We start from the raw sequence: 24,926 nt of genomic DNA on the forward strand, positions 1-24,926 counted from the left end.
GTGTACTTACACAGTTTTGTCAGTTCTGTAGCTATATCCTGGATATCTAGAACTCCTGCTTTAGTTTAGATTTGCTTTCTGTTCCTTCATGTGATCCTTACATCAAAAAAGCCAAACCAGCACTTGTGGAATTGCCTCTTCAGCAGGGCAATTAATGACAGGTACAAAAGTTGTTTGTGTTTTTTGTTAGTGATTTCCTGACCTGGCTGCAGGGGAGGGAGAGGAGGATGGGCTGATGGCTAAATACAGAAAGCCTAAAGTGTGCCCCATGAGTGCTCTGTTTGTCCCAGAGGATGAGTGATGTGTCACTGTTGTCAGGCCCTGACCAGATAAAAGGTGTGTTGATAACTAATAACCTTTAAACAGCTCTGGAGGAAAAGAGGATCTGGATATGGAGGCTGTGCCCTCCAGAAGTACTTACTGAGGTCAGAGATGGACAAAGCCATGATGGATTTAGTGCCAAGGAGAGGGGAGTTACCAGGAGACCCTGCAGACCTACATATTCCTTCTTCTGCTATTCCATGGTAGGAGTTGAAGGAACAGAAGTGAGGCTGATGTCCCTGCCTTTGATGGACAGCCATGAAAGGGTGCTGGGTGACAGAATTGTGTGACATGTCCAGTTAAAAGCGGGATCATCCAACCACTGTGAATAGTTTCACATCTGCAGTTAAGGAGGCACAGTCCAGCATACACAGATGGAATCTGGGAATTTCTGGGCAGGCACTGGAAGTGACTTGGACAGCTCATCCTGGTTTTGGCAGCCTGCTTTTGTCTTGGCATGTGAGTGGAAAGGGTCACATGCAGCCTTCAGGTTAACTGCAGCATCTGAGGTTTGGGGGAAAGCTGGCATTCAGTTCCTGTCCAGTGTCAGCCAGAGAATTGGGGAGAATTCAGAGTGGAACATTAGTATGGAAAAAAAATCTGAGGCCAGGGATAAGTTATGAGGCCATGGTATGTGCAGCTTAAAGGAAGGGCAGAAGGGAGAGATAACTGTCTCAGTAAACACAAGGAGTCACCATAAAGGAGTCTGAGGCAAGTCATTTTCATCAATCAGGAACAGCAGAGCAGGTAATGAAATGCCTAAGTGTGCACCAGGGAAGGTTTAGTTGAAATCCAAGGCAGGTTGAATTCCTTTATCCATGAAGCATGGGGGATGCTGGTGGGTGGGGTTTCACTGTCACAGGGGAGTTACCAAAAGCTGGGCTTTGTGCCTCAGTCAGAAGATGCCATAAATGCTGTTCCTAACTGATTCCTCCCTAGTCCAGGTGAGGAAACTTGTGCCAGAGAAATCAAACCCTCCCAGTGCCTCACTCTGAAAGAGTCTGTGGGGTGGTTTTGGGGGCCTCAGGATTATAAGAGCATACTGAGCAACTGCATGTCAGTTGTAAAATGACAGAATGTCCTGGGTGGGAAGGGACCCACAGGGATCATTGAGCCCTGCCCAGGACACCCCAGCAATCCCACCCTGTGCCTGAGAGCATTATCCAAACACTCCTGGAGCTCTGGCAGCCTTGGGGCAATGCCCATTCCTTGGGAAGCTGTTCAATGCCTGACCACCCTCTGGGGGAAGAACCTTTGCCCAATATCCAGCCTAAACTTCTCCTGCCACAACTTCAGGCTGTTCTCTTGGGTCTGTCACTGGTCACCAAAATATCCAGTGGTCCCAGGAGTGTGCCAGTGAGGCTGGCAGGGTGTGTGTGGCAGTTCATGTGCTGCAGCTGCTTGTGGGCATGGCTGGGACACAGAGGAGCAGCTGTGGCATCCTCTTGTTTGGGATGGATGCTTCATGGAGCACCCCCCTGGGGAGAGAACTGCCTTGCTTGTGTTAGAACCAGGTGACTTCAGCCTGGTTGATGCAGTGGCTCTGCAGGGGAAGCTGTGGAGGGTTTTATTGGAATTTCTATTTATTGCATCATTAGCAGCAGTGGAAGGCTTTGCTCTGTACCAACAGGCTCCTTTGGTTTATGAGGGGTGTGTAAATCCACTGCTGAGCTCCTGCAGTGCAGCAGAGCCTTGTGTGGGGACCCCTGCAAATAAAATCCCAGGAGTGCTCTTTGCATTCATTACCTTGCCACAGGAGTGTGTGGAGGTTGGTATCAGAGTCCATAAATTAGGAAATGTCAGCTCTTTAGCATAGATGCTCTTGTTGATGTGTGCACAACCAAGTTAGCCAACAGCAGGGAGCAGCAAAAGCTGGGGGGCAAGAGACTGGGGATGTCTGTGTGAGCATGTTCTTGTAGCAGGTACCTGACCTGTGCCTCCTCCTGCTGCTGGATGAACAAACACTCAGTCCTCTTGCTCTTTCTCCCCTTCCAGGCTCTGAATTCAGAGCTGTTCTGCAGCTCCACACCTTGCTGGCTGTGCTGCAGCCCTGGCTTTGCTTCTGCTGATGTGGGAGGAACATGGAAGCAGGACCCTGTTCCCTGCTAGGCTGAATTAAACTCCTGAAAACTTGTTCTTCTTGGAGAATTGAACACCAAGGTCAAGCAGAAAACAATGTGAACTCTTAACAGGCAGTGAGGGAGCTGTATTTCTTAATAAAACTGTGCACAGCAGTTCCATGGAGACTTAGATATTGGGATTTTTCAGAGTAATGGCTTCACTCGGGTTCTTGCAGCTCCGCTGTCCTGTGTGTTTTCCTGCAGGGGGGTTGGGAGTTTGTTCTGCTTCTGAACTTTCCTCTTATTCGGGGAGCATGCAGAACAGAAAAACTGCTGTGTTCCATGGCACCAGGAGCCATTGTCAAGGGCAGGGATGGCAGCAACAGAGCCAGGTCTGGAGAGCAGACATGGGAGGAGATTGCTCAGCTCTTCCCCCTCTGCATCCCTTTAATTTATCAACATGTCCTTTTTCCTTAGCATTACTGATTCCTTTTCTTCAGGTTTCCTTCCTGTCATTCCCTCACTGCCCAGAATTTCAAAATGCTGATCTGCTCAGAGCCTGCAGGAAGATATTTTCATTCATGGGGCTGAAGTTCAGGTGCAGCCATCTTTACATAACCTTTTTTAATTGCTCATTAAAGCAGAACAAGTGGCTGGTGATGGCAATGAATTTTTCCCCCTTGCAGGCAGCAGTGGTTTGCCAAGGTCAATGAAATCTCCAAAGCTTCTCTCCAACATCAGGTCTGCTGGGATTGCACTGCTGCTGACAGATGGACATTTTTAACCTGGCTGCTACATATTCACTTAGGCAGAGAGGGGAAAGTGTGAACAGGGAGAGCGTTTGGAAGATTGGATTTTTCTCATGTGAAAATAGCTCCCATTTCTTTCATTTCTTTTATTATTTTTAAGGTAAAAAAGAAGCAATGGTCCAGGCTGGGTTTGGCATTTCCTCCTGCCCATTTTCATTCCCCCTGCTTTGGCAGCTCTGAACATCTTTAGAGCTGTGTCTTTGGGTGGGTTTTACCAAATAAAGCAATAATTACACCCAGGGGCTCTGTAGGCTGTGTCCAGAGCAGGCTGAGCTTCATCTTGCAAAAGCCAGTGCTTTAGATCCATGTCCACAGAAGAAACCTTTCAGCATAATTATCCCCCACCCCCCCAAAAAATGAGTATTTTAAATCTTCAATCTTCCCAAACAAAAAGCCTTTAGAAACTTTTCCCTTTCTTTTCTTCTGGCAGTAATTCAGTGCCTGTGCAAACACTTCAGCTCACTCACAAATACACTAAATTTTTTTGGATGGACGAGGTTGCTGGGATTTAGGGAGATATATAGTGTTTTCTCCTTTCTTTTTCTTCCTGTCATGGTTGTATATGCAACTTGACAAGAGATCCTGGCAGCCTCCTTCTCCAGAACAGTAAACAGAGCCAGTGCTGCAGTAGTTTGCAGATAAATAATGTATTACAGCCTGTCAAATAAAGCTTTGAGCAAATACCACTTTAAAGGGTCATATATTATGAATCTGAGTATTACCCTACAGATCATTATTTCCCAGACCCTTTTGATTCCTTATTATGCACAGAGCAACTCTGAGAACAGGTCACCTTTTCCCACTACCCCTAAACCTGACAGAATTAGTATTAGCAAGATTTCTCCTGTGGATGTTTTTTTTTTTAACCTGCAGAAAGCTCAGAGATCATCCCTCAACACTTCTCTCCCCATCCAAATGTCCTTGAAGATGTATTTCTCTTTGCTGTCTCAATTAGGAATGTGGCACACATACATTTATTTATTTAAGATCCTTGCTTTGAGGTTGCGGGGAATACATCATCTGTTTGATTGGTTTTTAGGGGAAACCTTCCTGGAAATTTAGGAGCCTGCTAAAATACAGCTGGATATTTAACTAATGTGAGTGTTTGAAGAGGATGGGAAGTATATCCTCTTGGCATTGCTTTAGGAAAAGTCTGAGCTGTGTTTTCATGGTGCTGGCTCCAGTTACAGCTGGGTGTTTCCCTCCTGAAACGATGGGATTTGGTGGATCCCAAATGTCTGTGCCTGTGCCAAGTGCAGGGGCCTGGAGGTTATTTCAGCCATTTTCTTCTTCAGCAAACAAAGCAGGAGACACAAGCCACCAGTATGTGTCCAGCCCAGAAATGCCAGCTTAGGAAGGAGGGGAAAATCAATTTATCCCACTTTTCTTTGGGAGGTTTTGCCAGGCACTCGTGGTTGTCTGGTGCTGCTGAGCCCTCTCTGGGGCTGTGGTGTCCCCTCCCCAGCTGCAGAGCAGGGGCTGCTCTCTTGGGCCCACTTGGGTCTGGTGGCAGCAATCACAAAACACTGCTCCTCCTTTTTGAAGCAGATTTTTAAACTCCCCTTCTCTGGTTAAAGAGGATATTTGTTGGGTTTTTTGACACAGAGATGGGGCAACTGAGAACTCAGAAATAAAACAACCAAGAAACGTTTTAAAACCTTTTATTTTCAGTCTTGTGTAAAGAGTAAAACAATACAGATGTTATAATTCACATCATCACAATTAAAAGCCAACTATTTTCTAATTACAATACATTATAAACATTTAACCTATCAACTTCTACCACACCATGCTGTAAATGCCTTAAAACAAATCATCTAAAATTACCCCTCAGAAGTCCTACTGCAGTGCATCTTTCACAGTTCTATTTCTCCAAAGTATCTAATCTTATTTACAAAACCATCCTTAAAACTTATTTCTAGTTCCATTTCTCTCTCAACAATGTCTGTGCTATTCCATGGCATTTCTAAGTCAGCATTTCTTATCTCAAAGTTTACATACAAATACATACTATGTAAATAAACCTTCTGTCAAACTTTGAAAATTCTCTACAAATCCATTTCCCATAGATGGTAGCACTGGAGTTTTAGGTAGAATCTTTCCCTATAAACACTATTGATTATGAAAAATTTATTGAGGAGGAAGGAGAGGTAGCTGGGAGGAGAAACCTTCCCCTGAGAAGTGTGTGGTGCCCAAACTTGGCCTTTTTCTGAGGCCATGGGAGCTGCTTCATTTCCCACTGGTGAGCCTTGCTGGCAGAGGGAGAGATGGAAAGACACCAAAGTCTGCATTTAGGAACTTCCAGCAGGTTTTATTTCTCCACCAGGATGTTTCTCATGGTATCTCTGAGTTGGTTTGGATTTTTCCACCAGGATGTTTCTCATGGTGTCTCTGAGTTGGTTTGGATTTTTCCACCAGGATGTTTCTCATGGTGGTGTCTCTGAGTTGCTTTGGGCTGGATGCTCCTCAGAGCCTGGGATTTGATTTCCTGCAGGGGAAGATGGATTGAGTTAGTGGAGGGGAAAAACAATGAAGCAAGGAAGAAAAGATATTATGGGTCTGTTGTTTTATGATGGCTCCTTGTATTGCCTTTCCATAAAGTTGTGCAATTAAGGAGATGTAGAAGCAGGGAAATTGCTTATTTGTCCTCTGCTCTCCTCATGTGAGAAAGCTTTTCTCTCAGAAGGAAGGAGAGTGGGGTTGTTTGAACAAATCTGGGAATTTCATCTTATAGAAGAGGAGGAGTATGCTCATTCTGTCAGGTTTGGGGGGAGTTTGGGGCTATTTAACATGTGTGTAAGGTTATAGGTAATCTTTTAAATAACAAAAAAAAAAACCAAACAGGGAGCACCCTGCTGTGTGTTTGGACTGGCTACAGGGACTGGGCCAGCAAAGCTGGTGAAGTCAAGGGCTGCACCCCATTTCTGCTGCTTTCTTCCCCTCCCACAGGATTCCAGAATGGTTTGGGTTGGAAGGGACCTTAAAGCCCATCCCATCCCACCCCTGCCATGGCAGGGACACCTTCCACCATCCCAGGCGGCTCCAAGCCCTGTCCAACTTGGCCTTGGGCACTGCCAGGGATGCAGGGGCAGCCCCAGCTGCTCTGGGCACCCTGTGCCAGGGCCTGCCCACCCTGCCAGGGAACAATTCCTTCCCAATATCCCATCTAAACCTCCCTTATTTTAGTTTGAAGCCATTCCCTCCTGTCCTGTCCCTACAGTTCCTGCTGAGCTGTTCCATAAACACCTCGGATTTCCTTTCACATCACGTTGGCTCTGAATGAATTTCAAAATTCTTTCAAGCCTTTTTATATTTCAAGCTGATTTCTTCAGCACCTCAGGTGTCCTGGCCTGCAGGAAGAACCCTGGCCAGCATTCTGTCCCCTTCTCCTTGCCTGGTGCAGATGCAGAATCCACTGCTGGCACCAAGTGGCTGCCGGTGGAAGCTGCTCCGGAGGTTTTGGACTCGCTGGCTGATTGTGGGTGTGATTTTGGGATGGGGTAGCACCCCCTGTCCTCTGTTTGTCCTGTTGGGAGCAGGAGCTGCTCCATCCCCCTCTGGATGATGCCTGGTGAGCTGTGCTTTGGCCCTGCTTTCCTTCTTGAGATCCATAAAGGGCAAAAGGCTGTCAGAGGATTTGTTAGCTGTAATAAACCCCAGTGTGCTGTGCCCTGCAGCCCCTCCCTGGAGGGTGTGGGGTTGTTTCCCCCCCAGTGAACACAAAAATAACCTGTACAGTATCATCCTGTGCCTGAGGGCAGATCATTGTGATTACCTGGGAATGGGCAATATTTTTCCTGCTTTTTCAAATACCCAGAGGATTTTAACACTTAACAGTGTTTGTAGGCTGTGTATTGAGCACTGAATGACAAATTCCTGTAGGCTTTGCACCCTCCTGCATTTCCAAGTGCTGAGTTGTGTTTGGCTAGGAGACATTCCAGAGGGTAGAGGAGCAGGAGGTACCTCTGCTCCCAGGAAAGGGGGTGTCAGGGGTACCTGGGGCTTTTTTCTTTCATCAGAAATCAATAAGTTTCCACTCACAAATCCTTTGGAGCCCACTTTCGTTATGGATCAACACAATCTCTGACATAGCAGAAAAAAATAAACAGAATTCCCTACCTGAAATTTCTCTTTAAATGACATGGCCTGCTTATCCCTTCTGTAATTAATTTAAATGCATCTGACAGCAGCTTGGAGGCAAGATTTGAACTTTCTTTATCCCTCACTGTGCTGCTGTTGCTTTTGCTCAGTTCGTCTGGTGGTTCTATTGGAATTTGGGAATGGATGTGGACCAGCTCTCACTTCCCAGCCCCTTTCTGGGCTGACCTGGCTGTACATGACAGCGGGCATCTGAGTGTCCTGGTTTAATGTTAGAAATGTTCATTTTAAAATGAGATAAATAATAAGCAGCATAGATTCCATAGTTTTTTTTATTTCTTGTGAGCAGCTGTGTGGTGTATCAGTAGAAGAATGAAGATGAAAAGTATTTCATTTTTTCCTTCCTGGTCTTTTTTGCAAATGGTGCTGCAAAACTGACCACAATCTGAAAGTTTCGTTCCAAAAAACCTGCAAAGAGCTGGTTCTTTATTTCCCCATCTGCAGGGAGCTCTGCTTGCTTGTGTTCCTCCATGGAGCTGCCCAATGCTTGATCCTGAGTGCAGGGCAGGGGGAGAGGGGGCTGATGGGCTTTAGACACCAACTTGAGATTTTCTGGGCATAGTCACCACTGAGGAGGTTGATCTGAGCTATTTGGACCCATTTCCTAGTCTTTAATTAAAGATTCTACCTAAAGCTCTGCTAAAACCTGGGGTGTTTTAAGGCTGTTGGTAGAAAAATGCTGATTTGTGGCTTTGGGGATGAAATTAGGAGTATTACAGCAGAAGAAAGCTTCAAAAGCAGCACTGATGGAAAATTTTTGTGTCCCAGGGGTATTTTCTTTGCATTCTTCAAGCATGGCAGAAACTACTACTTCTGCTTTTTAATGAAGAACATTTCCAAAAATGAGTTTTCCCTCTCCTTTCCCCAGCACAGGAGAGGCCCATGTTTTGCATCATGAGTGATCCCCAAGGCCTGGATCAGATGACAGTAAAAATCACCGTTTTCCCCCCAAAACTGTGTGGGCCACACAGGTGAAAGCACAAGGAGGCTGAGGAGCAGAATTTCTCCATTTGGGATCTGCCTCCTGCCAGAGTCACCCATACAAATCCCTCCAGCCTTGGTGCTCCACTTATCAGGAATCCCTTGGTTTCCCACAGCCAAAATCTGGTTGATGTGGTAATAATTAATAATTTATTAGCACTGAAGAGCAGCTGAGGCTGGAATGGTTGACTCAGCAGGCAGCAGAATGTCAGTCACTGGTACCAAGTTGTTCCCCGTGAGTTTAAAAATTCGTTTTGTTGTTAAATGTCATCTCCTGCCTTGTGATCAGCTGGAGTGTTGGTGTTGTGTTTCCTGGTAAATTTGGAGGGATATAATCTATCCCAAGTGCTGAGACCTGTGAAGCTGGGTGAGGTCTGATGTTGATGCTGGCAGATCCACAGAGGAAGAGGAAAGGATGAAATTCTCATTATTCAGAGCTGGTGCTCCCAGCCAGCACCTTCCCAAGCTGGGGAATGGCTCTTCCCTCCTCCCCTGCAGTGCAAGCCAGGAGACAAACCACTGCAGGAGAGATGGATTACTGGAGAAAACCTTCTCTGCCCTTCTCAAAAGGGCTTTTTGGAAGTTCTGCAGGGGCCTCACAGCAGCATTTGTAAGAGTCAGGGTCTGGAAGGGTCTGAGGATGAGGAGAACTTGGGGAAGGTGAAGTCTGGAGACATCCATGAACCTTCCCTTGCTGGGACACTGGTCCTTGGAGCAGAGAAGAGTAAAATTAGAAGACCTTTGCAGGACTTCTCTTTGGTTTATTAACCACTGTCCCTGTTTAGAGCAGCCACTCATTAGCCCACTCCTGTGGGATAAAACTGGGAGGGATTTCTGACTTCTTTTTTCTTCTTTTTTCTTCTTTCTTTTCCCTGGGGATTTTTTCTTTCCAGCTCACAGCTGCACGTTCTCTATTTCTTCAGGAGGTTCTGACCTCAACAAGTGTCCTCATACTGGGGCACCATTAAGTGTTGGGTTTTGGTGGGTTTGTTTTGGTTTTGGGGTTTTTTTTAACTTCTGTTAAAGTTAGGATTAAGTGCTTGAGATGGTATTTCGTATTTATATTTAGATGTTTATTATTTTTATTTATAAGTTGTTATTTTTATAGTATTTTATTAATAAGTTATAAAATATTTAATTTTTATATAAGTTTTTTTAAGGTTAAACTGTTTAATTAAGAAATTACACTTAAATTATTTTGAATTTTTAAATTTAATTTTTGGGGTTTTTAAATTTTTTAATTTAATAACTAATTTATTGTAATTTAATAACTAATTACTTGAAGTCCACAAAGTGGACTTTTTTGTTTAATTACCAAATATTACTTAAACTTATGAAGAAGAAGGTGAAGAAGAGCAACTAGCTACTGTCTTTTAACTTTTATTTTGTCTCATATATTGTTACATTTTAAAATTCTAAACTCTAGGTTTTCTACTCTGTGATATTACACACTTCTAATTAAACAACACACTCATAATCTTAGTGCTATCAGTCAATTTTGGGAGCTTTCTCTACAGCTTCAAGTCAAATGAAAACTCACCTGAAAGGTGCCTGTGCTCAGGTGGGGTTGGGCTCTTTTTCCAGGCGGCACTGACAGAACCAGAGGACACAGCCTCAAGCTGCACCAAGGGAAATATAGGTTGGATATTAGGAAAATGTTTTTTACAGAAAGGGTGATAAAGAACTGCCAGGGGAGGTGGTGGAGTTACCATCCCTGGATGTGTTTACAAACAGCCTGGATGTGGCACTGGGTGCCAGGGTTTAGTTGAGGTGTCAGGGCTGGGTTGGACTCAATGATCTTGGGGGTCTCTTCCAACCTTGTGACTCTGTGAATTCTGTGAAATGCAGTGTTCTCTTGGGGGTTAGACTCTGTTAGTAGAGAAAGTCTAAAATTCTCAGCATCCAGGACTCCAACAGAGGCTTCTCCCAAGAGCTGTCCAAGGAATTGCACGTAGGGCAAATGTGGAGAGACAATCCTGAGGAAAGCAGATGCTGGAACCCATCAGCACTTCTCCTTCACCAGAGTTTCCTGCAATGTTAATTCTCTATGGTACCTTTTTTATGCTTCCCACCCGAGGTGGAGCTTTGTGCTGCTCCTGGTTTTCACCTCCCTGTTGCCTTCCCTCGCAGTTCGAGAGGCACGACCCGGTGGAGGGGCGGATCACGGAGCGGCAGTTCGGGAGCATGCTGCTGGCCTACAGCGGGGTGCAGTCCAAGAAGCTCACTGTCATGCTCAAGCAGCTCAAGAAGCACTTCCAGGATGGAGAGGTCAGTGGCATTCATGGAAAATTTGGGAAAATTTCTCCCAGCCCCAGGCTGGGCTGAGAAGTGAGTTAAGCAATCCCCATCCTCTTTGGAAAAGTGTCCACTCCGTGCTGAGCCATGGGGGAGAGGGAAGAGCTGGGAGTGCAGTGGTTGGTGTCCAGTGCAGCCTGTAGGTTTGTTCCTTATGGAAATAGATGCTGTAATTTTAAAAATTCAATTTGCTGAATGGCACCCAGGGTCTGGAGCCAGGACAAACACTGAAGCCGTGCTCCCAGTTCCTGGCTCGACCTTGGATTCGTTAGCTGCTGTGAGCAGGCAGTTTATTACTTAGTAATTAACTTCTGGGAAAAATTACTCACAATTTAGAGAGGAGTAAGTTTGCAGACCCTACACTCATTAATTCAGTGAGAGTCCTTGGAATAAGATATCCATACCACAGGATGTGCTTTATCAGGTAAGGCAAGTATGGGCTGAGAAATTATTGAGCATTAGAATTTTACATCTGCCCCTGTAATGGATGTTCTTTTATTAAGCCAGAATGTTCTTTTATTAACTGGGATATAAACAAGCAATTCATCAAAGTGAGAATGGATGGAAGGTCTTTGGCTGGCTGTTTTAGAGCTGCTTTCTTCTAACATCAGAACCAGAGTTTATTTCTTAACTGGTTTAGGTGCCAAGTGTGTTATAAAACACAAGTTCTGACCAGGGTCTGCAGCTCTTTTTGTTCCTTAATGGGATTCCTACATTAGCAGGAATCATTTGATTTCTCCAGAAAAAAGTGCTTAGATGCAATATGTGTCTAATAGAAAAATATCAGCTCTGCTTTTGAAGTTTGCAAATTGTTGATTCTTATTGCTGTGATTTTTGGGTTTTATATATATATATAGATATATGTGTATGTGTGTGTGTGTAAAGATATTACTGAACAGTAGCTGGCTGTGTGAGAAAAGAGGCAAAGGAATTTATTTTGGAAGGTTTCCTACAGCAGATGTTTTCTTCCTTTCATGTGTAAGCCAAGACCCTGACATCTGTGCCAGAGGAAGAACTTCTTGTTCTTACCTTATTCCTCATCTCCAAATCAGCCAGATTGTCTTTCTATTTACAGCCAACCAGATTCACAGCAAATCTTTATCTTCCTTTATTCCAAGGACTTTCAAGGAGAGAAAATGGGCAATAGGACAAAAAAAAAAAATTGTAAGGAGCACAAATGGTGAAAAATTCATGATTGCCTACACTGGTGAGGGTGAAATGCCCAGAACTGTCCCAAACTCACCCGACAAGGCTTTCCCTTGGAAGTGCAGTTCTTTTGAGAGAGCTTTCTTTTGGAATCTGCCAAACCTTGTCTTCTTTGTCTGGTGCAATTACCTTGACTGCACAAGGCAACCCTGGCAGCATCCAAAACCATAAAACTCTGGGTTTAATCTAATCTTTAGCTGTTTTCCAAGGCTGTTACTCTTCATTCCTGCTTTTGAGAGTGATAAGTTTTCTTCTATTTACTGCTAATCGGCTTTCATTATTTTTTTTCCTTGAGGAAAAATCCCATCTTACCCTGGGTAGGTGAACTTTGCCTATTCAGCAGAGCTGCCTCCCTGTGTTTTGTCTAACATTGCTTATGAGTCTCCTCCCCAAGTTGTACTTACACAGCTGCTTTTCTCCTGGTAAGAAGGACCTGAGTCATCAGCAATATTCACAAGCAATGTATTATTTGGTTTATGCCCCTCTAAGTGCTGGAAAACCAAGCTGTCTCTTCAGAAACCAGGGATTCATGTCATCTCCCACATGTGCTTCAAGGGCTGGCTGGGGTATTAGCAGGGGCTGGCAGTGAGGTGGAATTCCTGGCTGAACCTGGGTTCCCAGGTGAAAAGCCCTCATTTTTGCAGGAGATGTTTGAGCTGTTGTGTTACAAGCAGGTAAGTGCTTCTGGAATCTCCCTGTTTATGTTTTGTGAGGATTACTTGGGGTGGTGGAGGGATTCAGCTGATTATGAATGAACAGCTGGAGCTACAAATGCCTTGAAAGATGTGATCATTCATCTGTTGGCTTGCCTGAGGCTGTCCCAGTCTCTGATTTTTATTTTATTTTGGTAGCTGGAACAGAGTTAACATTGATGCCAGCCTCACCTATAGGATTCCTCAAAAAAAAAAAAGAAATTTCCTAACACTGATGGTATTCTTGCTACAGACATTCAGTGGGTTTGTCCATGTGAATGCCACAATTTGTAGGATACACTTGTGTCACTGCTTTTGTTTTTTTCAGCTGGTGAAAGGACCACAGAGGGCAGGCTGGGGGGGCAACCTGGGATAGTGGAAGGTGTCCCTGCCCATGAGATGGGCTTTGAGGTCCCTTCCCACCCAAACCATTGCAGGATTCCAAACAGGGCCCCATTATGCACAGACAGCAGTGTTGCTTGGCCTTGGCAAATGCCATTTTGGGAATCCCAGGAAAATGCAAGGTTTATGGCTCTTTGCTTAGAACACTGCAACCCCCAGATGTCCCAGACAGAGCAGGCAGATCACAGCACAGTGTCTTCTGCTGGCCTGGAAGTGGCCACACACCTCGTGGTTCCTCCAGGCTTTCCACACTCCCAGTGCCCTGCTCTGGCAGGGAGGCATCATGATAATTGCAAAGATGTTTTCTCTTGTAGAACCATTGTACAAAGCAGAGGGATCTTTGCATTGCTTCCTGCAGAAGTACCTGATTCACTGGATTATTTTTTCCCTAGGACAGTATTTAATTTAATTCTGCTGTACATCCTCGTGTTCCCCTCAGGAAGAGGAGCAGGCAGACATTCAAGGAAAGCTCCCTGCAGAGTCACCAGGGATTTCTCTCTTCAGTCAGCTCTGCTGTCCACATGTGCTCTCCCATTTTGCCATCTCATCCTTTTTGGCCCAGATCCATGAGTCCAGGGCTGACAGAGCTGCTGTTGCACATGTCAGTGCACACACAGATCATCAGTGCAGGGCCACATACTCCCTTACAGCAAAGATAGGAACAAGCTGCAAATGTCTGTATGGAAAGACCTTAAAAATGTTCTTTTTCTTTCAAAAATTGGTGGCTTCTTCCCTGATTAGAAGTTGTTTGAGCAGAGTTACAGCAGATTGTGTAAATTTGTATTTGACAGTACCTGCTGAACACATCCAGGTCCTGGAGCTGGGCTGTGTTCTGCAGTTTGGATTTTTAATATCTTGCTCTATTAATCTGTCATGCCAGGCAGGATAGGAGGAGCCTGGAGCTGAACTCTCTTGACAAGCTGATTTATGTGTCCCAGAGAGGGAGTCTGAGTGGTTATTACTGTGGTGATGATTCACCTCCTCCCTTGGCTCCCTGCCATGGCTCTGCTGGAGTTGGAGGCTCCAGCTCCTGTCCCACTGATGCCTCAGGTTTTAGCTTTTATATTTTTCAGATTCTGTGCTGCTTTAGTGTGTGGGTCTGGGCTTCACATTAAGGGGATGGTGAGCTCTGTGCACAGAGCAGGGAGACAAAACAATTCCTGCTCTAGCTGGGCACCAAGGACAAATGATCCAAATCTCAGGCCCAAGAGCACAAACAACGTGGGCTGAAGAGAGAAAAACAGCAGGATGGGACTGCATGGGCTAAAGCTGGAATTGGACAATTAACTCCAATATGCAAATGGAGCAGAACTGATCACAGTGACAGACCCCGTGACTGGGTGTCTATTTTGTGCCCATTTTGGTTCATCTTGGGTGCAGCCCTGGCTGGGCTCTGTGCTGCCCAAGGTGGATCCATGGAGGAGATCCTTTTAATAAATCCCTGCTTTATTCTTTAACTCTGTCTGGCCTCTGTTCTAGCTCAGCTTCTCAAGGCATCCCCAGCAGTGCTGTGGTGGTGCTGGAGCTGCACAGGGTGATAAAATCAGGTGCAGTGTAACCAGGTGGGGTTCAGAGCTGTGCTCATCAGCAGTTCTTCTCCTGGGGATCTCAGGATGTTTTTCCATGACTATCCCACAGTGTGGCTCTCACTGAGCACCTGGCCCAGGTAGGTGGAGCAGGCAGGGATCCTGCCTCCAGCAGCAAAGCCAACTGGGACACTTCTGTGCTTCAGTGTCACCTTCTGCCACACTGGGGAAGACCTGGATTCCCCCAGGGACCCCTGAATCTCTTGGGAGAGACCTTACAGTGCATGGGCTTGTTGAGTTTTTAATCTTTTTTTTGTTAGGGTTGGGATTAAGTGTGTGAGTTGGTGTTTCTTGTTTGGATTCATGTGTTTATTAGTTCTTATTTATGGTACAGTCTCACAAACCCTGAGTTCTACAGCACTTTACTAACAAATTACAAAGTGGAGATGTATCTCTCTCTCTCTACAAGGTCTTTTAAAGATAAACTGTTTAATTAAGAAATGACACTTAAATTATTTTTACTTTTAAGTCAATAACTAACTACTTGTGACTTGCAATGCAGACTTTTTTATCTAACTACACAACATTACTTAAACTCATTAAGAAGAAGGTGAAGAAGAAGGACTAGCTTCTGCTCTAAAATTTTTATTTTGCTCTATATATATTACTGTATTTTAAAATCTTAAACTCTAAGTTTTTTACTATGTGATATTACACACTTTTATTCAAACTACACACCTGTAATCTTAGTTTTATCATTTAATTTTGGAAGCCTTTTCTATGGCTTCAGGTTAAATGTAATGTTTTCTTGGGGGTCCGTGTCTGTCAGCACAGAAAGTCTGAAATTCTCAGTAACCAGGAAAGGTTACTGAGAATATCAATATATCAAAATATCAAATCAAAATATCAAACATGGACTGTTTGATATTGCCATTGCAAGTGTGCAGGCTTCAAATCAATTTATCAATTCACCTATTTGCAGTGGTCTCCTGCATCTGAGGTCTGCTCACCTGGGAAATGGTTTTCAGTCCCTTCCCTTTGTGGGACTGGTGGGGCCAGGAGGGGAACAAAAGTACAGATCACAACCCACACATCCCCAGGTGCCAAGGCTGAGTTTTTGCAGTGTGCAGATGAATTCTCTTCTGGCTGCAGCTTTGGGCCAGTGAGTGACTGTGACATTTCCAGGAGTGTCCATGATCTCTGTCCCATCACCATGTGAGTGTCTTTTCTCTGTCCTAGGGGCTGACTTTTGAGGAGGTGGAGAACTTCTTCACTTTTCTGAAGAACATAAATGATGTGGACACGGCTTTGAGCTTCTACCACATGGCTGGAGCTTCTCTTGATAAAGGTACTGAAACCTGTGGGGTGTTCAGGTGCTGAAAGCCTGAGGGAGCACAACTCATGCTGTGGTTTGGAGCTGGGAAGGTGTCAGACAAGGCCAGGCTGACAGGTTAAAAATGTACCCAAATTGCACTTCCTCTCTGTAATAGGTGCTTGGTTCACTACATCCATAAAGAGGGATTTCAGGTTTTGTACTCCCATGGTTTTAGGTAGAGGGAGAAGCAAGGCTGGCATGTGTAGCCTGAATGGATGAGGAAGCAGTGATTTCATGGTGGTACCTTCAGAGGGACCTTTCTGCTGAGTGCAGAGGCAATGAGTGTGCCACAGGCTGTGCTTCCAGACCCCAGGGATACCACTGTTTCCTCTTCATCCCCATCTTCTGAAGTGACCTTTTTTCCTCCTTATACAAAGGACTTCAAAAATGAATGTAAAAGAATTCCTGCAGAGTTATCTTCTGTGGAGGTCTCTGATCACATGGCAGAGGCACAGCAGCAGTGGGGCTGGGGGTAGGAGCTGATCAACCCTGGTTTTGTTTCAGCTGTACTCAAAAGTCATAGACTTTGCCTAAAAATAAGGGCTGGATGCTGCATTTCTGATTGGGAAGCCAAACAGTGGCAAACACCCTTGGAGCTCCTGGGAGTGCTGGAGGGAAAGAGGGGGAGCACTGGAACACCACTGAGGTCCCAGACTGAGCATTAAAGTCTGTCCAGAGACTCAATTTCAGATAACCCACAGTCCAGAGGAGTGGGCTGAATAAACCTCAGAGCTGGTGTTTCCTGGGGACCTTGGTAATAATGTGGTTTATTGATCAGACCAATCCATATCCTTCTCCTTCTCATCATGTTTCCTTTTCTCAGCTGGTCTGTCTCAGGTTTGTTCTTAGATCTGATACACTGATTTTAAAAAAAGGCAAAAAATCCCCAAAATATATTTCAAACCAAGTCTCACTCTGCTGCCAGGATCTGTCACAAGTGCTTTGGTCTTTGGGTTTTTTTTAAGAGGGATTTTTTTTAACAGACTGAGGATATAAAATAAAGATGGCAAACTCATTAAAAGAATTTTAGGCTAAGTGGAAACTCTTGTCTACTACAAAGTTAAAGCTGACTCATGTAGGCAGCTGCAGAATTAAACATTTTGGAAGTCAGCTATTCCAACTGCTGCTGTTGTGGGAATATTAAGGCATTAATAGGTTTGGGGGCAGTGGAATTACAGAGGGAAACAAATGTGTCACATCTCTTCTTGTGTGTGTCAGCAGCCCTTCTCATCTTAAATTTTTGGGGGGAAAATCATCTGTACTCTTTGGTTTAGAACATCATTACCTTAGGACTTAAAAGAACCTGATAGGATTTTCCTTCATTTAAAAGTAAAATACCAAGTCTGGGTGTGCTGCTGCTGCTCTGAGCCCTTTCTGTAGCATCCCAGGGGAGGTGATAGCCCAGCAAATCAAATTTACTCAGTGCCTACAGGAAATTAGCATTTGTCCTGTCATGGAATATATATTTTCACAGAATTTAGGTCTGTGTGCAGTTGGTAAATCAGTGTGATTGCTGTTTAATTATGTGCCATTACTGAGCTTGTGCAGCCACTGAGCTGGGAGTGCTGGGCTGGGTAAGGGAACCTTCCTTGGGCGGGATCGGATTTAAATAAACCATAAATGGGGTGTGCCCTCCCAGAAGTGAAGCTTTCACAAGGTTGCTGGTTACAAACTAACAAAGTAAAAATTACACTGGGATGGGGACTAGGAAGAGGTTAGTATGTGTAATAATTTGCTGTTAACAATGCAGCAAACATTATGATGATTTTAAAAGGGCTGTTTAAAGTTTCAGAGGGGAAAAAATGACTGCTACCAAACAGCCAGAGCCTGACAGCCTGTTTTCTGTGCTGAATTAAAGTCTCTTCTTCTTCTAAAAAGGATCATAAACCTGTATTTTAATGACCCATTTAAAAACACCCGGATTATTTGTTAGCCCATCTTTCATTTTCTCAGCAACATAATAGCTGTCATTCTCCTAAATCACAAGCATTCCTTAGGAGACTTCCCCCAGCCTGGGCTCACAGCTGGAAGCAGGACAGGAACTGAATTTGGTGCTTTTTCCCCTTTTAGGAGGGTGTGAATTGCACTTTTCCTGGCGCTGTGTGCAGCCCTGCTGCCAGCAGGGAGCTGTGGGATAACTCCTGTGGGGTTTGGGGCAAGGCATGGATGGGCCAAAGCACAGGGAGACAGCTGATCCCACTGATCTGTGGCTTGGAGCAGGGCTGGAGCCCCAGAGAGATTCGTGGAAAATCACTTTATTGGAATAATGCTGCTTGAAATGGCTGCAGAGTGGACAGGGAGTCAGGAAGGGGCAGAGGTGAGCTGGAATGCAGCCATGGAACTGCTGCTTGCTTTGCCTTGGAGAGGGATGGGAGAAGTCAGCCCCGCTGGAAGCACAGCTTGGAGTGCTCCTCTGCAGTAATGGCAGTGCTGGGAGCTGGGAGGGATCCCTGGTGTCCAACAGGATCCCCTGCAGTCAGGTTTGGGGTGTCTCCAAGGAATCTCCTTTCTTTCCACATTTCTGGCTGTAGATATTGCACCAACAGCTCTGCTCTGCTCTGGGAGCTCTGCATTTTTTCTCCCCGATCTCTGTGACTTTCTGTCATGCTGCCTTTGATGTCAAAACAGCTTCTGCAGTTTGAGAAGAGCAAGGCAAATGTGCTGTGCACACAGGATTGCACAAGGCTTATCCATCTCTTTCTGGATGGGTGTTCCAGCACATACTCATGCAAATGATTTGTAAAAAGAGAAATAGATTTTGGGAGCTATGCTGCCAGTGATAGCATCCAACATTTCCAACTGGGAGCCCTGAAGTGAAACGTGTGCATCAACGTGAGGCTGATTTCTGGGAGCCCAAACCACATGTGTGTCCTGCCTTTCCATCCTGGAATGGCCCAGGGCAGGGAGCCCTGCTCCCATCACCCCCAGTGCCATTTGGAAAACAAAGGCAGCAGCCCAGCTGTCCATTCTTTTGGCCACATGTGTGATTAATCCCAAGCTGGAGGGAAAAGTGAAGTTTGCCATCTGCTGAGGCCCTGGCCTGGAGCAGCACTCGGTGAGGCATTGCTCACAGTGCACTTCTGGGAATCAGAGTGGAAAAAAAGGATAACTGTGTCAGACTCTAAACTTGCATAAAATCACTCAGATGGCTCATTAAAGGAACCAGTGGGAGATACCAATGCATGAAATTTTAGAAGCTTTTCAAGATAGAAATGTGGAACTCATTTTTGATGATATGAAATCCAGGAGAATTTCTATCCCAGAACTCCAAACCTGGCCAGGCTTTAAGAGATGTTCCCCAGACAGCACCTATTCCATTTCATGGTAAAGAAATTATTCCAGCAGGTTTGCTTCAATTTTATTCGCCTCCCTGAGCTACCTTGTGGTCTGGAGCATGTGTGTGGGTGTGAAAGCAGAGACTCCTTCCCTCCTCCTTTTGATTCCTTAAAAACCAGCACAGCACAGTCCTGCAGCCCCTGTGGAGTCATTCTGGCATCAAGCAGGAACGATGGGATGGAGCTGACACTTGTGCAGTTGGATCAATAAGAGAGGAAGCAGGAGCTGCTGGCCATGAGTGCAAGTTGCAGCTGGGAAAACTGTGGCTGTGAAAAACAAACAGGAGGAGAAGGATCAGGAGACTCTCTGCAGGGATGGAAGGAGTGGGGAAAATCTCAGCGGAAAAACATAACTTTAAAGGAATTAGGACAGGGGGCAATGTTTTAAATTGAAAGGGAGATTTTGATTTGGTGTTAGGGAAAAATTGTTCCCTGGCAGGGTGGGCAGGCCCTGGCACAGGGTGCCCAGAGCAGCTGGGGCTGCCCCTGGATCCCTGGCAGTGCCCAAGGCCAGGCTGGATGGGGCTTGGAGCAGCCTGGGACAGTGGAAGGTGTCCCTGCCCATGGCAGGGGTGGCACTGGATGAGCTCTAAGGCCCTTACAAGCCAAACCATTCTGGAATTCTGTGATGAAGAAATCATTCTAACTTTTTTTACATGTAAGGCTACAGCCATAGGGTACCTAGGGCACCAGGAGGGGAGAATGGCACCAAGGTGAAGAAACTTGAGAGAAGTTTTACATTTACAGTAAATTAAATGAAATTTGGTGTTGCTGTCTGAGGAAATACAAAGTAATATCTGCTGACTGGAGCTACATCACTCATGGAGAAAAGGAATTTCACTCAAAAAGCATAATTATGTGGGAAAAGCAGGGTCCTACTTGAGATTATATATGTTTTACATATATACAATGCATCATTTCAATTTTCTCCTGCATTATTTAGTAATAGGAGAGGTTTTATGGGGAAAAGGACCTGATGGTGGCTGTGAATTCCTCTCAGAAAACCCCAGATTTCCCTCAGTGGAGCAGAAACGGGGTGGAAGGTACCAGTAAAGTAATCATCAATGAAAAAATCCCATTAGAAATATTTTATGCAGTTTGTAATTAATCCAGTTACAATATATTGGATTAGTATTTCTTCCTTTCTGACACATTTAACTTTCCAAAATTCCTGAAAGACTGGGGGTGCAGAAGCCCATAAGGATACTGTGGAGGAAAGCAGAAGCTGTTTGTGGTTTCAGTCTGGTTTTGTGATGCACCACTTCCCTCCTTTCCCTTGTTCCACAGCTAAACATTGATCCCACTTGCTGTGGATGGCATTTCCTTGGGTCAGGCTTTGTAGAGAAGCAATTTAACTTTAAATACACTCACACCAACCTAGTGAGGGGGCTTTTCTTTTCCCATTTGTGCAGCAAAATCAACTGCCTAACCCTTCCAGATTGATAGCTCCTTGAATTGGATGGAATTTTCTAAAGGTGGGGAATAAAACTCCTCCTTGCTTCTCTGCTGCCAGTCTGGGGAGAAAAGGGAAATAATTCCTTAGAACTCTTTATTTTATTGCAAGGTTAATCTGGTCTGCTCCCTGTGGGAGGGTGGGTGGATTTGTGCTGCAGTTATTGGGTTGCAACAGGAAAAGCAGTTTTTGGAATTCCCAGTTTTTGGAATTCCCTGCTTGATAGAATTGAATGCTGGATAATGTGGTGGTGTTAGCAGAGATTCCAGGATGAGGGAAGAGATGAGAACCTTGACTCCATGTTTCAGAGGGCTGATTTATTATTTTATTATATATATTAGATTAAAATGAAATGATAAATTAAAATGATACTAAAGAAAGAAGAAAGGATTTCATCAGAAGGTTAGCAATGATAATAAAGTCTTGTGACTGACTAGAGTCTCAACACAGCTGGACTTGTGATTGCTCATCAAGTAGAAACAATTTCACATGCTGAGTGAACAATTCTCCAAATCACATTCTAAGGTAGCAAAACATGGAGAAGCTGAAGCTTCTCTGCTTCTTAGGAGAAAAGATCCTAGCAAAAAGATTTTTCATAGAAGATGTCTGTGACAGGACAGCATTCCTTGGAATGCTGTCAGGAGGAGCTGCCTCGTTGATCAAGCTCATTGCAGCCTCTCTGAGGACACCAAGGCTGGTTTCCACGGAGGAACAGGAGGGTCCTGCTGTGGTTGGCCCCTGTGTGACCTTGTCCCCTCCGTGTGTTGCAGTGACCATGCAGCAGGTGGCCAGGACCGTGGCCAAGGTGGAGCTGTCAGACCACGTGTGCGACGTGGTGTTCGCGCTCTTCGACTGCGACGGTGAGTGAGCGCCCAGCTCAGCCAGGCTGGGAGAGCCCAGGGCAGGAAACCTGGGGCGAAATGGTTCTTTCACCGTGCTCTGTGTCCATGGAGCTGCTGTGATCCCCTGTTGGATTGAGCCCTTTTCTGACCCAGAGATGGGGCAACTGAGAGGTGATTTAAAAACTTTTACTCCATTTTCAGTCTCATGTGAAGGGTGAGACAATACAGATGTTATAATTCACACCATCACAATCAGAAGCCAACCATTTCCTAATTACATTATAAGTGTTTCTTGGCCTATCAGCTTTTGCCACACCATGCTGTAAATGCTTTTATTGTATTTGTGGGGTGCCCCGTGGCAGGAAGGAATGATGAATCTGACTCCATGTTCTCAGAAGGCTCATTTATTATTTTATGATGCTATATTATATTAAAGAATGCTATACTAAACTATACTAAAGTTTAGTAGAGCATTCTTTAATATAATATAGTATCATAAAATACTAAAGAATACAGAAAGGATACTTACAGAAGGCTAAAAAGATAATAATGAAAATTCATGACTCTTTCCAGAGTCCGACACAGTTTGGCACTGTTTGACCAATGAGTCAAAACAATTCACATCAAACCAATGAAATAATCACCTGTGGGTAAACAATCTCCAAACACATTCCAAAGCAGCAAAACACAGGAGAAGCAATAAGATAATTATTGTTTCCCTTTTTCTCTGAGGCTTCTCAGCTTCCCAGGAGCAAAATCCTGGGTGAAGGGATTTTCCCAGAAAATATGAATGTGACATGCCTTAAAGCATCTAAAATTCTCCCCTCATGGGTCCTACTACAATGCATCTTTCACAATTCTATTTCTTCAAAGTATCCAGTCTTTTTTACAAGGCCATCCTTTGAAACTTGTTTCTAGCTCTATTTCTCTCTCTTAAGTCAGCATTTCTTATCTCAGGGTTTGCATGCAGATGCACACACTGTGTAAACCTTCTGTCAGGCTTTGAGAATTCTCTACAAATCCATTTCCTACATTGCCCCTGCCCTTTTGGGAAGGGTATCCAGTGGTCCCCACCCTGTGAGATGGCGATGTTGGAGCACAGATGGGAGGGTTTGGTGTGCACACTTTGCTCCTTTTCTCCCATCCAGTTGGTCTAACAGAATGAGCTGTTGTGCTCCAGTGTTGGAAACGAGCCGGACTGGGGCTTTATCTCCAAAGTCCTAGACAAATGTCAGCTTAATTTTTAATTAATTAATAGCAGCTGTGTGCCCTGCTGGGAGCTGGCTTTGCAGAGGCTGTGAGCGCCCCAGGGTGGTTGTTGTCACACTGAAGCACTCCTGGCTTGATTTAGCGGGAGTTACTGGAGTCTTTGCCAGGTGACAGCAATTCTGACTTGGAAAGAAGGAAATTCTGCATTTGCCCAAAACTGCCAAGCCAAAATCAGAGTCCTGGCTGGCACCCTGCTTCTCCAGCAGAGTCACCAGCATCTGGCAGCTCTGAGTGGCAGCACTGTTGCATAAGTATGAACATTTTAAAATGCATTTAATTAATTTATTCCTTATTGCCCCTCTTGGTTTCAGCCCCACCTGCTCCTTTGCACGTCCCTAAGGTCACATCTCCTGTTTTATTTTCCTCTGTGCTTCAGTACCACTGTTGTGATACAATCTTCATGCCAGATGATCAGGCTGGAGATCAGAGTGAGCTGAAGTGTAACCAAATATTCCCTGTTTGCCTTCTCTCAGAGGAGAATCTCCTAAATATTTTGATAGCAAATCTTTAGAGGGAAAGACTCTGGTTGCCAGAAAAGTCCCCCAAGGAAGAAAACAAGTAGAAAAGCAGACACAGACGTCTTTTTTATTATTATTTTGTTGTTTTCACTCCCTCAGTGTTTACAGACATTAAAAACCTGCAGCACTGGAGGGAATTTTGCTCAACCCTTAACAGTTTGCTGGAATTTTGCTGCCCAGTGGCTGCATTCTCCATAACCTCATTCATCAGATCAACAAATCTTCCCTTCTACTCCATTAGGAAAATTTGTGCACCCACAATTTCCCAAACCACTTAAAGCAGTGTTTCCTGGGAGGACAGGGACATTTAGTTTGCATTTCCTTTTCTGCCTCCTGCAAACATCCATGGGGTTGGGATTTAAACTCTGTGGCTTGGGAACCCTTGCTCAGCAGGATATTTTGGGAGGTGGGAGCCAAATATGATCTGTTTGTGCAGGAAAGAACACTCATGGCTGCTGCCCTTTAAAGTTATCACTTCAAGGAGGTTGCTGGTGGGTCTCTGATTGCTTTTCCTCCTTTTTGTAGGGAATGGGGAGCTGAGCAACAAGGAGTTTGTTGCCATCATGAAGCAGCGGCTGATGCGTGGCCTGGAGAAGCCCAAGGACATGGGCTTCACGCGGCTCATGAGGGCCATGTGGAAGTGTGCCCAGGAGACAGCCTGGGACTTCACAGCTCCCAAGCAGCAGTAGTGGGGTTGGCAAGGAGCACCCCCATTCCCTGGATCAGCCCCTGGGCACAGCAGGGTGGCACCAGGCTCTGGAGAGCCCAGGCTGGCTGTGCCAGGAGGGTTTTGGCAATCCAAGTTAGAAACCCACACCTGCTGAATTTGCTTGCTGCTGGCTCCTCCATCTTCCTCTCTCTCAGGAACAAGGAAAGGACTTTTACTGGCACCACCTCCGTGGCATGATGTGCCCTGCTCCACAGCTGGGCCCCAAATCACCTTTATTTAATGCTATGAAAAATGGCATGGGGGGGTTCTTTTGATTCTCAGCCTGCTCCTCAGAAAAGCCAGGCAATTCCTGGATTCCCTGGATCCCAGGCCAGGATTGCAGCCAGCCAAAAGCCCTGTGCTGCACCTGCTGCAGAAGGGCAGCTAAAAGCAGTGCAGCTCTCCTGCCTCCTCCTGCTGCAGGAGCTCCCTGATTCCCTGAATGGGGAGTTGTACTGGGAAGGGCTGGCAGGTGTGGTTTGCTGGGGGCTGACCTCTGTAAAATTCCTTGTAAAGATGTTCCTCCCTGCAGCCTGGCTCTGTCTCTGCATTGCTCCACATCCTCCCCCAGGGCTGGGGCTGAGGCACTGAACTTGGGGTGCTTTGGGAGTGGGGGAAACCTCTGTGAATTTCCAGAGCTAGAAGGACAAAGGGGATCAGTCACTCCTGGAATACTTTCTGTCCCCAGCACAGGAAGGACATGGAGCTGCTGGAGAGAGTCCAGGGGCAGCCACCAAGGTGATCAGAGGGATGGGAGTATCTGTGCCATGAGGAAGGGCTGGGAGAGCTGGGATTGTTCAGCCTGGAGAGAAACTCCAGGGTGACCTCATGGTGGCCTTGCAGTGCCTGGAGGAGGTGACAAGAAACGTGGAGAGGGAATGTTGACAAAGGCCTCAAGTGCCAGGACACAGGGAATGGCTTCCCACAGCCAGAGCGCAGGGATGGATGGGATATTGGCAGGGTGGGCAGGCCCTG

At 45.4% G+C, this 24,926-nt stretch overlaps 1 protein-coding gene across 5 annotated transcripts in view; it reads left to right on the top strand.

Moving 5' to 3' along the window:
• Positions 1-24,482, top strand: part of MICU1 (mitochondrial calcium uptake 1) — a 91,233-nt gene extending 66,751 nt beyond the window's left edge. For all 5 annotated transcript variants that reach the window (XM_030951003.1, XM_030951004.1, XM_030951005.1 and 2 more), the window contains 4 exons: positions 10,460-10,597; positions 15,690-15,798; positions 21,384-21,473; positions 23,768-24,482. In XM_030951003.1, coding sequence (XP_030806863.1) covers positions 10,460-10,597; positions 15,690-15,798; positions 21,384-21,473; positions 23,768-23,931 — 501 coding nt within the window. In that variant the 3' untranslated portion in view covers positions 23,932-24,482. The remainder of the gene's footprint in view (positions 1-10,459; positions 10,598-15,689; positions 15,799-21,383; positions 21,474-23,767) is intronic.
• The last annotated feature ends 444 nt before the right edge of the window (positions 24,483-24,926 follow it).

This window comes from Camarhynchus parvulus, chromosome 6 (genome assembly GCF_901933205.1).
Source record: "Camarhynchus parvulus chromosome 6, STF_HiC, whole genome shotgun sequence".
Classification (NCBI taxonomy): Eukaryota; Metazoa; Chordata; class Aves; order Passeriformes; family Thraupidae; genus Camarhynchus; species Camarhynchus parvulus.